The sequence below is a fragment of the Leopardus geoffroyi genome, chromosome E2 (assembly GCF_018350155.1).
Source record: "Leopardus geoffroyi isolate Oge1 chromosome E2, O.geoffroyi_Oge1_pat1.0, whole genome shotgun sequence".
NCBI lineage: Eukaryota > Metazoa > Chordata > Mammalia > Carnivora > Felidae > Leopardus > Leopardus geoffroyi.
The window spans coordinates 3,286,918-3,299,117 of NC_059335.1; the positions used below are offsets into that span (position 1 = coordinate 3,286,918).

The window sequence follows — 12,200 nt, forward strand, 5'->3', positions numbered from 1 at the left end:
ATCAGTGGGAAAGTGGGTGGTTAAACTGATGGACGGGTTGTAGAATAAACGGGAAGAGGGAATTGACAGAATGGCTCAAAGAATGAAAGAACACATAGTTGGGGGGTTATGCCTGGGTGGCTCAGTCGGTCAAGCGTCTGACTGTTGGTTGCGGCTCAGGTCATGATCTCACAGTTCATGGGTTTGAAGCTTGGCCTCACAGAAGCTCGGGCTCTGTGGTGATGGTGTGGAGCCTGCTTGGGGTTCTCTCTCCCTCTCTCTCTGGCCCTCCTCCTCCCCCCTCAACATAAATAAATAAACTTTGAAAAGAAAAAAAAAGAACACAGAGTCGGATGAATGGAGAGCCGAATGGATGCATGGAGCTTGGGGAGCTGGAAGAATATCTAAACAAATGATATTTGGACAGATAGGCAGGTGGGTGGGTGGGAGGGTGAATACCTAGTTGGATAAATGCATAAAGGCAAGAACGTATGCACAGATGAACAGACGGGGCAGGTGGAAGTTTGGATAGGTATCTGAGGAGGGAGCCTGGCATGTGGGAAAGAACAACATTTAAAAAAATTTTTTTTTTCAACGTTTATTTATTTTTGGGACAGAGAGAGACAGAGCATGAACGGGGGAGGGGCAGAGAGAGAGGGAGACACAGAATCGGAAACAGGCTCCAGGCTCCGAGCCATCAGCCCAGAGCCCGACGCGGGGCTCGAACTCCCGGACCGCGAGATCGTGACCTGGCTGAAGTCGGACGCTTAACCGACTGCGCCACCCAGGCGCCCCAAGAACAACATTTTAGAGTCAGACAGACCTATGGTCTGGCCCCAGCTCCTTCAGTCTGTTGCTCAGCGACGTCGGGTAAGTATGGTAGCCAAGGTGGACCTCCCTCGAAGAAAGATCTTGATCAACTGTGAAGAGGGCCTTGGGAGGACAGCCCCCAGCTGCCCTAAGTCACTATTTTGTTTGGATCCGGGTCGTGTTCTCTTCTGGCAGCCCCCAACCACGACTAATCATCAGGGGTGGGGTTGGGATGGGGGGAAGGAGGGTACTAGGGCCTGGCCACTCCCACCCAATGTGGCCGCCTCTAATGTGATCTTTTTCTTTTTTAATTGAGCTAAAAGTCACACACCACGACATTCACCGCTTCGACCATCATTGTAAAGAGTATAATTCAGTGGCATTTCGTACACACTATTTTGCAACCGTGCCTTCTCTATGCGGTTTCACATGTTTATCACCCCAAAAAGAAGTGATTAAGCAATCACTCCCCATTTGCCCCTCCCTCCAGCCCCTGGTAAACACCAACCTACTTTCTGTTTCTAGGGATCTGGGAGGAGAAATCCTTGCCCCTCCCCTCCCCGTTGGCTGGCTGAGATTTCTCAGAGCTGAACGGCCTGAAGCTCTTTCTACCCTCACCTTCCTTCCCCCTCATCTTCCACAGGGGCCCTACCAACTTCCCAGCTCTGTTCCCTGCCCCCTTTATCTTTTGCTGGCATTGTCCCCAATAAATCCCTTGTATTGCCAGCACCATCACAACACTCGCTTCTCGAAGGACCCATCACACAGCAAGATGTTCTGAGCTCCAGGCATGTACTCTGTGAAGCAGTGCAACTTCTCAGAAATCCTGAACGTGGGGCGCCTGGGTGGCTCAGTCGGTTAAGCGTCTGACTTTGGCTCAGGTCATGATCTCATCGTTTGTGAGTTCGAGCCCCATGTCGGGCTCTGGGCTGACAGCTCTCGGAGCCTGGAGCCTGCTTCGGATTCTGTGTCTCCCTCTCTCTCTGTCCCTCCCCTGCTCACGCTCTGTCTCGGTCTCTCTCAAAAATAAATAAACATTTAAAAAATTAAAAAAAGAAAAAAGAAATACTGAACGCAACTTGGAGGACCCGACAACATTAGCACCTAATTGTAGACAGCACTGTGGCAGAAGGGGACTCTCACAGACTCACTCCTGAACCCTCACAAGCATGTGACCGGGGCACCATTATGATCCTTGCTTTGACAGATGAGGTCTCTTGCTCTGGCAGCTTCCCCGGTCTAGGAAAAAACAATCCTCAGCACCAACTAGAAGCAGTTTCCTAAACTCGAAAGTGCAATGTCATTCTCACCCAGAGGAAGGCCACGTGCAGCCTTTCCCCTCAGCCAAGCCTGGCTAGCACTCGTTTCCGGAAGGATCCAGAATAGTCCAGGACCCCCAGCCTGCAAGTGGACAGTGGGAGGGGCCTATTTGCAAGTTGAACGTAGCCCACCGGGCTTGAGGTGCCCCACTCCTGTCCACTCAGCAGATGTCCTGAAGGTGTCACACAGCCACCATGGGGACACCAGTAAGCCCGGCTTCTGTGCCAGTCCAGGGAGGTGCAGAGAGGTGGGTACTGGGGCCCAGAGTGGGGAAAAGTGTTGCCTTGGGTCACCTGGAGGTTAGCATCTTGGAGAGGCGAGTGGGAATCAGGCACAGGCAGGGCTGGGGCATGGAGTGGGGACAGAGAGTTACCAGCAGAGCGGACACCAGGTAGCATTCGGTCCTCCCTCCCCTGTGCTCCTTCAGCATAGCGTCCACTAGGGCGCACGTCACCTGCACACAGGGAGCCCCTTGAGGGCAGGGGCTGGATCGGATTCATTCCTGAGAGCCCAGGGACTTCAGGGGAATGTTCACTGAGTGAATGAGTGAGTCAACAAAGGATTCAGGAGGAAGATACTGAGTCAGTGGTTGGAACAGCCACCACTCCCCCCCAGAGGAGGGGACCAGCAGGAGAGGCACTTGGGGCGTGGGGCAGGGTGGGACCTTGTTAGTTTCATGCCACCAGTTTTTGTCTGCTTGTGCACTGCGGTCTCTCTAGCGTCCGGAACAGCGGCTGGCACACAGTGGGTCCTCGATCAATATTTCCTCAATGGCAAACACACACACACACACAAAACCAGCAACCACCAACCGCCCCCCCCCCCGCCCCCGCCCAGGAACTCTGATCCCCCTCCTGCCACAGGCAGCTATGCTACACCCCCAGGAGAAGCAGCCCCGCCCCCAGCAATAAGCAGAGCAAAGGCTGACCACGCCTCTTTTTTCCTCTCTTTGATCCGCACACAAACTCTCAGATAAAGGCAATGCTGACCGCAGCTGCCTCTTAGAAACACAAACCTGTCAGATGCTGTTCTGAGCACCTTAAGCGGACTGACACGCAGATCCCGCTCCCCGGGACTCTGAAGTCGGCACTTTCATGATCCCCATTTCACAGATGAGGAGGCCCGAGGGGCGGAGAGACAGGCCATTTGCCCAGGTCACGCTGACAGCAAGGAGGCGGAGGCGGGGATACAAACTCAGTGGTAAACAACAAACATTTAACCTAATACGTTTTAAATTTTTTTTTTTTTTTTCAACGTTTATTTATTTTTGGGACAGAGAGAGACAGAGCATGAACGGGGGAGGGGCAGAGAGAGAGGGAGACACAGAATCGGAAACAGGCTCCAGGCTCTGAGCCATCAGCTCAGAGCCCGACGCGGGGCTCGAACTCCCGGACCGCGAGATCGTGACCTGGCTGAAGTCGGACGCCTAACCGACTGCGCCACCCAGGCGCCCCTAACCTAATACGTTTTAAAGACCTGGTTGGCTTTGTCGGGTGGCTGATGAACGGGGCAGCGTCCCATCTAGCAAGTAGAGGGGAGCTCCGGCTCCCGCTACGGGAAAGGAAAGGTTTTTAAAGGTAGCTAGGGAGTGGAAACAAAAATTATTAGCAAAGAATGCATGGTTTTAGGCAAGGTTGTCCTCCTAAGGGGGATCAAAGAGTCTATCAGTAAATTTCCTAGTGCTAACCAGGAAATTCCAGGTTGACTAGTTAAATGTTACCACCTGGGGTCGGGGGGCAGGGAGGCTAAGCCTGCTCCTGGGTTGGGTATTGAGCCTTGGTTTGTTGACTTCGGCCCTTTGCATAAGTGACTCCATTTTGGGCCTGCGTTTTTGTTTGTTTGTTTGTTTGATGTTTTAATGTTTATTTATTTTTAAGAGAGAGAGAGAGAGTGAGCATGAGCGGGGGAGGGGCAGAGAGAGAGGGAGACACAGAATCGGAACCAGGCTCTGCGCTGTCAGCCCACGGCCCGACGCAGGGCTCGAACCCAAGAACCATGAGATCATGACCTGAGCCGAAGTCGGACGCCCGACCGACTGAGCCACCCAGGCGCCCCTTGGGGCTGTGGTTTTCTTACTACCACCAGGAAGTCTGTCTCCAGAGCAATATTATGGCCTCTATTTTACAGATTGAAGAAACCAAAGCTTCCTCACTGTGGGAGACAGAACAATGATCCCTAAAATGTCTACATCTTTAAATTTTTATTTATTTTTGAGAGACAGAGAAAGAACATGAGCAGGGGAGGGGCAGAGAGAGGCAGACACAGAATCATAAGCAGGCTCCAGGCTCCGAGCCCTCAGCACAGAGCCCGACGCGGGGCTTGAACTCACGGACCACGAGATCATGACCTGAGCCGAAGTCGGACGCTCAACCGACTGAGCCACCCAGGCGCCCTTAACATGTCTATATCTTAATCTCTAGGACACGTGACTACGGTACCTTACACGCAAAAAGGACTTTGCGCACATGATTCAGTTAAGGGCTTTGAGGTGAGCTTATCCTGGATTATGTGGATGAGCCCAATGCAGTCATGGGGTCATCAGAGTCGGAGAAGGGGACACGATGACAGAGCAGACGTTGGAACGAGGTGCTCTGCAGATGGAGAAAGGGGCCACAAGCCAAGGGGTGTAGCTGCCTATGGAGGCTGGAAAAGGCAGGAAAATGGGCTCTCCCCTGGAGCCTCCGGAGGAACCAGCAGCACTGATGCCTTCTGACCTCCAGACCTGTGAGCTACCAAATTTGTGTTGTCCTGAGCCCCTAAATTTGTGGCGCTTTGTGACAGCAGACATTGGAAGCTCATATAGGCAGTCAGCTCTTCAGGGGGCAGAGATGGGATTCGAACTCAAGCCTGGCCGAGTTGAACGCTCCGGGCTGTCTCTTGGAAGTGCGAAGCTTGGAACTATTCCAGATTTTTCCCCCCTCAGGGTCACGGGGCAGTGCCTGGCACTCAGATGTGTCAATCGTTTTTATTATTGCACCTCCTTCCTGTCTGCACAGTGTCCGTTCCTCCATCTGCTCTGCTCAAGAACCTTCCATGGCTCCCCATTACCCTCAGGATAATGTCCAGGCCCTTTATGGCAATGGAGAACTTTGGGGCCTGGCTCATGTCTCCTAGTGGGTCTACACTGTACAACCCAGCAGACAAAGGCACTCGACCCTCATGGGCTGGGTCTCAGGGGCCACCTGGACTCTACTGAGAAAGCCTTCCTGAAGCTTGAAAACTTGCACACAGCCTCCTTCTACGTATAGCTTGTGAGAATCTCCTGACCTTCCCTCATAGCCAGAACACTCTGGACACCATTTCTAGTCAGCACCCCCTCCTCCGGGGGCCACCGTACCCTGTGTCACCTTCATTATCGTACCTGTACCCTCCTTTTCGGGTCCCAGTGTGCCTGCCCTCCAGCCGGAAAAGCCACCGTGGCCAGGCGCGCACTCTCCATGGGTTGATGGCTTCTGGCCTCGAGGAATGTTCTGTCTGTCTCATCTGTGCTCTGGAGGAAGCCGACAGCCTGAAGTTCCAGTGGCTGGGGCCCTGGAAACACAACAGTACCAGCAAGAAAAGGTGGGTCTCAGACTCTTAAGTCCACAAAGACGCAGGGTCAGTGGAATACTATTTGGCCACAGAAAGGGAGGCGGCGTTGACGTGTGCTACAACGTGGACAAAACTCAAAAAACATAGGAAATGTCCAGAATTGACAAATCCATAGGGACAGAAAGCCATCGGCTTGTGGCCAGGGGCTGAGGACAGGAGGTGATGGCGAGGGCCTATGCTTGATGCGTGGAGAGTTTTCTTCCGGGGCGGTGAAAAAGTTCTGGAACTAGATAGAAGTGGGGGTTGCACAACCTTGGGAATGTACCAAATGCGACTGAATGGTTCACTGTAAGATGGTTAATTTTATGTTTTGTGAATTTTACCTCAAATTGAACAAAAAGAGGTGGGGTGCTGAGGGAGAAGAGAGCTGGAACTTCTGGGTCTGAGGGAGGAGGGGTCGGGGATCTGGAGTCCTGGGTCTGAGGGAGGAGGGGCTGGGGCCTGGGCTCCTGGGTCTGAGGGAGGAGGGGGCTGGGGGCCTGGACTCCCGGGTCTTAGGGATGAAGGGCTGGGGGCCTAGACTCCTGGGTCTGAGAGAGGAGGGGGCTGGGGGTCAGGACTCCAGGGTCTGAGGGAGGAGGGGCTGGGGCCTGGGCTCCTGGGTCTGAGGGAGGAGGGGGCTGGAGGCCTGGACTCCTGGGTCTGAGGGAGGAGGGGCTGGGGGCCTAGATTCCTGGGTCTGAGGGAGGGGGGGCTGGGGGCAGGACTCCTGGGTCTGAGGGAGGAGGTACTGGGGGGGTGTCTGGACTCCTGGGTCTGAGGGAGGAGGGGGCTGGGGGGTCTGGACTCCTGGGTCTGAGGGAGGAGGGGCTGGGGGTCTGGACTCCCGGGTCTAAGGGAGGAGGGCCTGGAGACCTAGATTCCTGGGTCCACAGGAAGCAGGATGAGGCCAGGGCCCAAAAGTCTGATCACCAAGAGGGAAGGAAACCAGAAATCTGAGGGTTGCCATGTGGGAGACACAACAGAATGGTCTGGGCAGAGGAAGCAATTGCTTTCGGGGAAGGCTCATCGGATGAGATGTCAACACCAAGGTCTCCCTTCCCACCCACCCTGAGCCTGCCCACCGGGGAATTCCAGCAGCTGTCCAGAGGAAGGGAGAGGGGAAGGCAAGTGAGGGCGAGGAGGCCGGGTCAGCAAGGCCCTACATCCAGCAGCATAAGGACGGAAACTACTCCCAGCACAGAGTCTGACCCCTGGGCCTGGATTCTGAGGTCCCAGAGGAGGTAAGAGCTAAAGGTGGGACCCCAGAGGCTAGAAACAAGTGGATGTGTTCTAAATCTTTTTTTTTTTTTTTAATGTTTATTTTTTGAGAGAGAACACGAGCAGGGGAGGGGCAGAGGGAGAGAGAGAGAAAGAGACAGACCGAGGACCTGAAGTGGCCTCTGAGCTGTGGGCACAGAGCCCGATGTGGGGCTCGAACTCACAAACTGTGAGCTCATGACCTGAGCCGAAGTCCAACTCTTAACCTACTGAGCCGCCCGAGTGCCCCTGCAAGTGCATGTATTCTAGAAGGGACTGGGGGCCTGCATGACTGGGTCTTTGAGGGAGGAAGGGTGGGGAGCGCTGCAGGCTCAGATTGTGGGTCCTGGGAAGGACAAGGGCTGGGCTCTTGGACGGTGAACTGCTGAAAGCTGAAGGAAGGAAGTTGGGGGCCTCTCGAAGCTAACTAAGGTGGTGCCTGCTAGGTTCTGCGTGGGGAAGTGGCAGTTTGGGGGTGAGGTCCCGGAGAAAGTGGTGGTGAGACCGTCAGACTCCTGACCTGACACTGTCCTGCAGCCTCCCGGGCTGGACTTTGGCTCTGCCACAGCACCACCCAGCTCCACGCCCGTCCCCTGCTCCCTTTTCAACCTCTCCCACAGCCCCCAGGCCCAGGACTGGCCCAGGAGTGCCAGAGGGAGCAGGTTCAGGACAGGTGAGCGTTCCGGGGAAGCCATGAGGCCAGGCCCGCGGTGGAGGGCTGGCTGGGAGAGGCTGGGAAGCTGGGCTGGGGGAGGCCAGCCTGGAAAAACTAGGAGGTCCGGATGGAAAGACAGTTGTTAAAAGAGGGAAAACGCCTCAGGCTGAGAGCTGGCCTCAGCAGCCCGGACCCTCACCGACTGTTTCCGCCTGGGAGCCAATGGGGGCCTCAGAGCCAGGAGGCCACCTTCTGATGCATCTGGACCCTTAGGGCAGGTTCCTCACCGGAGAAAGAGAAAGAGAGAGAAAGAGAGAGGTTCGTGGCTCTCTACTTGCCCTGCAGAGCCCGGCATGTGGGGCTACCTGTCCCTGCTGCCTGCTTTCCTGGCCGTCTGGGCTATCACTGGAGTCTGGACTGTGTGAGTGTTAGAGGCAGGATGACCCCTGGGTCTGCGGGAGGAGGGGGCTGGGGGGTCTGGACTCCTGGGTCTGAGGGAGGAGGGGGTTGGACTCCTGGTCTGAGGGAGGAGGGGCGGGGGGGGGGGCGTCTGGACTACTGGGTCTGAGGGAGGAGGTCCTGGGGGCAGGACGCCCGGGTCTTAGGGAGGGGGGCCTGGGGGCCTGGACTCCTGGGTCTGAGGGAGGAGGGGCTGGGGGGTCTGGACTCCTGGGTCTGAGGGAGGAGGGGCTGGGGGGTCTGGACTCCTGGGTCTGAGGGAGGAGGGGCTGGGGGTCTGGACTCCTGGGTCTGAGGGAGGAGGGCGCTGGGGGGGTCTGGACTCCTGGGTCCGAGGGAGGAGGGGGCTGGGGGGGTCTGGACTCCTGGGTCCGAGGGAGGAGGGGGCTGGACTCCTGGTCTGAAGGAGGAGGGGCGGGGGAGGGCGTCTGGACTCCTGGGTCTGAGGGAGGAGGTCCTGGGGGTCAGGACTCCTAGGTCTGAGGGAGGAGGTTCTGGGGGTCAGGACTCCTAGGTCTGAGGGAGGAGGGGCTGGGGACAGGACGCCTGGGTCTGAGGGAGGAGGGGCTGGGGACAGGACGCCTGGGTCTGAGGGAGGAGGGGCTGGGAGCAGGATCCCAGGGGTGTGAGGGAGGAGGGCGCTGGGGTCTGGACTCCTGGGTCCGAGGGGAGGGAGCCAGAAGTCCCTGTTTCTGTGGGTAACAGAAAGAAAAGGTGTCGTTAAAACCACCTTGATGTGTCCCTGTACTTCAGTTTTGCCCTTGCAGTGGCCAACAGGGCTGTGAACCTCACCGAGGGTTTCCCCTATATCAGGTACTTATGGCGCTGGCGGGGTGGGGGTGGGGGGCTCCGCGGGAGAAGAGGAGGGGGCCCGCGTCTCAGGAGCCCCAGGATGATCCTTCATTTTCCCCAGCCTCTGTGGATCTTACCCCCCTCAGAGCTGCATCTTCAGCCAGCTGCTCAACATGGGAGCTGCTATGGGTAAATATTCTAGCCCTTTCTGTTCGGGCGAGCTCCTCCCAGCCAAGGGGGGGGGGGGGGCCCGGCCCCAGCCCCAGCTTCAACCCAGTAGTTCAAGCCCACACGCGCTCCCCCAGATATGGGGGTTAGCCCCCCCCCCCACCCCTAGATAGCCGGTCTCTCCGCACCCCCTGCCCTAGGAGTCCGGGTCCGGGGCTCCCGCCCACTTCCCTCTCCTCCCAGCCGCCTGGATCTGCATTATCCGTTACCACCAGCTCCGGGACTTGGGGGTCGGAAAGTGGTTTAACCTGCTGATCCTGTGGACCGGACTCCTGTGTGCCCTGGGCACCTCCGTGGTGGGCAATTTCCAGGTGAGACCGGCAGGAGGTTCTGACAGTCCAAGTCTGGGACTACAGCTCCCAGCATCCCTCGGGGCCGTTGGCTTCTCGTTGCGGGGGCTCGTCCGCGCATGGCCTTCTGGGACTTGTATTTCTCTTGTGGCCATCGGGTCGGGGTGGAGGGAGGGGTGAGCTCCTAGGCTCTCAGAATAGAGCTCCGCGTGGGAGGCTCTTGGCTTCGTTATTTCACTGAACTCTAGAAGGCTGGGGTAATTGATTGCCATCCCCTGCCCTGTCCCCTTTTAATGATATAATTACTCGGAACCACTCATTCTTAGGGTTGCCACAGAGTTGGAGTGTTGGCTCGGTGCGGGGCGCTAGGCTTTTATTGTGTGTGTCTTCATCCATCTCCACAAGAGCCCTACGTACACCTTTTTTTGGTCAAATCCGACAGAGTTGGTTTTTGTTGTTGTTGTTTTAATCAGCTGGTCCCTGGAGGTCGGAAATGAACCCAGGGGCGCCTGGGTGGCTCCGTTGGTTAAGCCTCTGACTTTAGCTCAGGTCATGATCCCCCGGTTCACAAGTTGGAGCCCCTGCCCTGGGCTCTGTGCTGACAGCTCAGAGCCTGGAGCCTGCTTCTGTTTCTGTGTCTCTCTCTTTCTCTGCCCCTCCCCCACTCGTTCTCTCTTTCTCTCTCTCTCTCTCTCTCTCTCTCAAAAATAAAAACATAAAAGAAAAGAAATGAACCCAGATTCAGACTCTAGAACCCGCATTCTTCACTGTGAAGTTCAGTAGATAATTGTAGAACAAATAAATGGACAATGGGTTGGAGAAAGCCTATTGATTTATTTTACATTGTTATTTAATTTTACTGTTTTGTCTTGGATTCCAAACCTCTCCAACCTAAAGAAACCACAGGGTGTTCGGATAAGAGGTTGCCTCCTTGGGCTTCTTAATAAAAATTCCCAATCACCTCTGCATAGCATTCATTCACTCATTCATTTATTCCTGGGTTCCTCAACTTTAACTTTTTAGAAATACTATATTGCTCTCCTAAGAAGACTTTTTTAAAGCTTATTTATTTTGAGGGCGGGTGACAGCAAGTGGGGAGGGGCAGAGAGAGGGAGAGAGAGACAGAATCCCAAGCAGGCTTCCTCACTGTCAGTGCAGAGCCTGACCTGGGGCTTGAACTCATGAACCATGAGATCATGGCCAGAGCCTGAAGTCAGACGTGGGGCTTGAACTCATGAACCAGGAGCACATGACCTGAGCTGAAGTCAGACATTTAACTGACTGAGCCACCCAGGCGCACCTCCCCTAAGGGACCTTTTAAAGACATTTCCCCTTGGCCAATGCTTTCTCTTATTAAGCTTTTAGTATTTAGAATATATTAAATAACATACCATATATCTGCAAGCCACAAACCATTGTAATAGTTGAGAATTTTTTCATCCTCCAGAAGCAAATTCTTACCCCCTGAGTGGCCATATTAGGCTCCCTGACCCTGGTTAAAAATGAAAGATATACTTCACTTATATTTACTGAGTGCCTGCGATGTGTCAGGCACTGTTTTAGGGACCAAGGCCACAGCAGTGGGCAACAAATATAAGTGCCTGTCCTCCTCTAGCTGACCATGGCCAACACTCTTTTATCCTTTTCTTTAATGTTTATTTATATTTGAGAGACAGAGAGACAGAGAGAGAGAGCAGGGGAGGAGCAGAGAGAGGGAGACACAGAATCCAAAGCAGGCTCCAGGCTCTGAGCTATCAGCACAGAGCCAGACTCGGGGCTCGAACTCGTGAACTGTGAGATCATGCCCTGAGCCAAAGTTGGATGCTTAGCCGAGGGAGCCACCCAGGCGCCCTGGGTGTGGCAGTTTTCCAACACAGTCTACTGGGTGGATCGAGGACCCCTCCCCCCACGTATGTAGCTTCCTCTCCCCTCTCGTCCCTTTTCTCCCAGCAAAAGAACCAGCTGCCCACGCACCTGACAGGGGCCTTCTTCGCCTTCTTCGTGGGCAACCTGTACTTCTGGATGCAGCATTTACTCTTCTGGTGGATGAAGAGCCTGCCCCAGCCTGGGCCTCCCTGGATCGGGCCACTCCGCCTGGGCCTCTGCAGCCTCTGCACCATCCTTATGGTGACCAGTATCCTTACTGGGGCCGGTGGCAGGGCTTGGGGTTTGTCCATCGGGCTGGGTGTGCGACGTGTGGTGCACAGTGCCCTGTCCTGTCTGGGCCTCCGTCTCCTCAGGAGTTTTTATTTAATGTTTCTTTATTTTTGAGAGAGAGAAAGGGAGACAGAGCACAAGCAGGGGAGGGGCAGGGAGGAGGGGGTAACAGAGGGTCCGAAGCAGGCTCCCCGCTAACAGCACGGAGTGAGCAGGGATCTGTTAGGGGAGCCTGCCCTGTGCCGTGCATCATGTTGGCTAAGAGTGGAAACTGAGGTTCAGAGAGGGGGAGTGTCTTGGCCAAGACCGGTCATGAAGTTCAATGGCAGAGCTCCAGCAGGCTCTCAAGAGCAGCCCGGGTCTCTTCCCAGCTCCACATCCGGTGATGTCATATTAGCAGCTCCAACTGGCCTTGGTGGGAGTATTTACCACACAGAAATTGGCCAATGCTGTAAATCGTGGCCGGTTGTTAACCATTTACCAACATACCTGGCACCCGGTGAAGACTCTACCCAGCCCCTTGCTGAGTCACCTGAGCCCAGATGCCTTCCGCCAGCACGGCTGCTGATAGGCAAACTGCTCTGAGAGAGGGGAGGCTGCAAATTCACCCTTAGGGACTGATCTCCTTGGGGAGGGTGGAATGGAGGCCAGAAGACTGCTGACGTTGGTTGGAAGAGGCT

At 55.4% G+C, this 12,200-nt stretch overlaps 2 protein-coding genes and 1 long non-coding RNA gene across 14 annotated transcripts in view; 1 reads left to right on the forward strand and 2 right to left on the reverse strand.

The window, feature by feature from the left end:
• KMT5C (lysine methyltransferase 5C) overlaps nt 1-9,436 on the reverse strand; it is a 27,895-nt gene extending 18,459 nt beyond the window's left edge. For both annotated transcript variants that reach the window (XR_006702408.1, XM_045441455.1), the window contains exons 1-2: nt 9,322-9,436; nt 5,471-5,640 (exon numbers count right to left, since the gene is read on the reverse strand). Coding sequence is in view for 1 of the 2 variants with exons in the window: in XM_045441455.1 (XP_045297411.1) it covers nt 5,471-5,548 (78 nt within the window). In the remaining variant the exon portion in view is untranslated. The remainder of the gene's footprint in view (nt 1-5,470; nt 5,641-9,321) is intronic.
• Nucleotides 2,802-3,977, reverse strand: LOC123578569. The gene is made up of 2 exons (XR_006702416.1): nt 3,568-3,977; nt 2,802-3,329 (listed from the first exon to the last, which is right to left on the reverse strand). It is a non-coding gene; the product is annotated as an uncharacterized LOC123578569 (long non-coding RNA).
• The window catches only part of TMEM150B (transmembrane protein 150B), an 11,492-nt gene continuing 3,945 nt past the window's right edge, over nt 4,654-12,200 (forward strand). Inside the window, exons 1-7 of one of the 11 annotated variants that reach the window (XM_045441466.1) lie at nt 4,654-5,670; nt 7,477-7,612; nt 7,873-8,015; nt 8,807-8,866; nt 8,992-9,034; nt 9,214-9,384; nt 11,314-11,497. In XM_045441466.1, the coding sequence (XP_045297422.1) occupies nt 5,555-5,670; nt 7,477-7,612; nt 7,873-8,015; nt 8,807-8,866; nt 8,992-9,034; nt 9,214-9,384; nt 11,314-11,497 (853 nt within the window). In that variant the 5' untranslated portion in view covers nt 4,654-5,554. Of the gene's footprint in view, nt 5,671-6,444; nt 6,924-7,476; nt 7,613-7,867; nt 8,016-8,806; nt 8,867-8,966; nt 9,035-9,213; nt 9,385-11,313; nt 11,498-12,200 lie in introns of those variants that run through there. The other 10 variants (XM_045441467.1, XM_045441459.1, XM_045441461.1 and 7 more) reach the window with 10 other exon arrangements.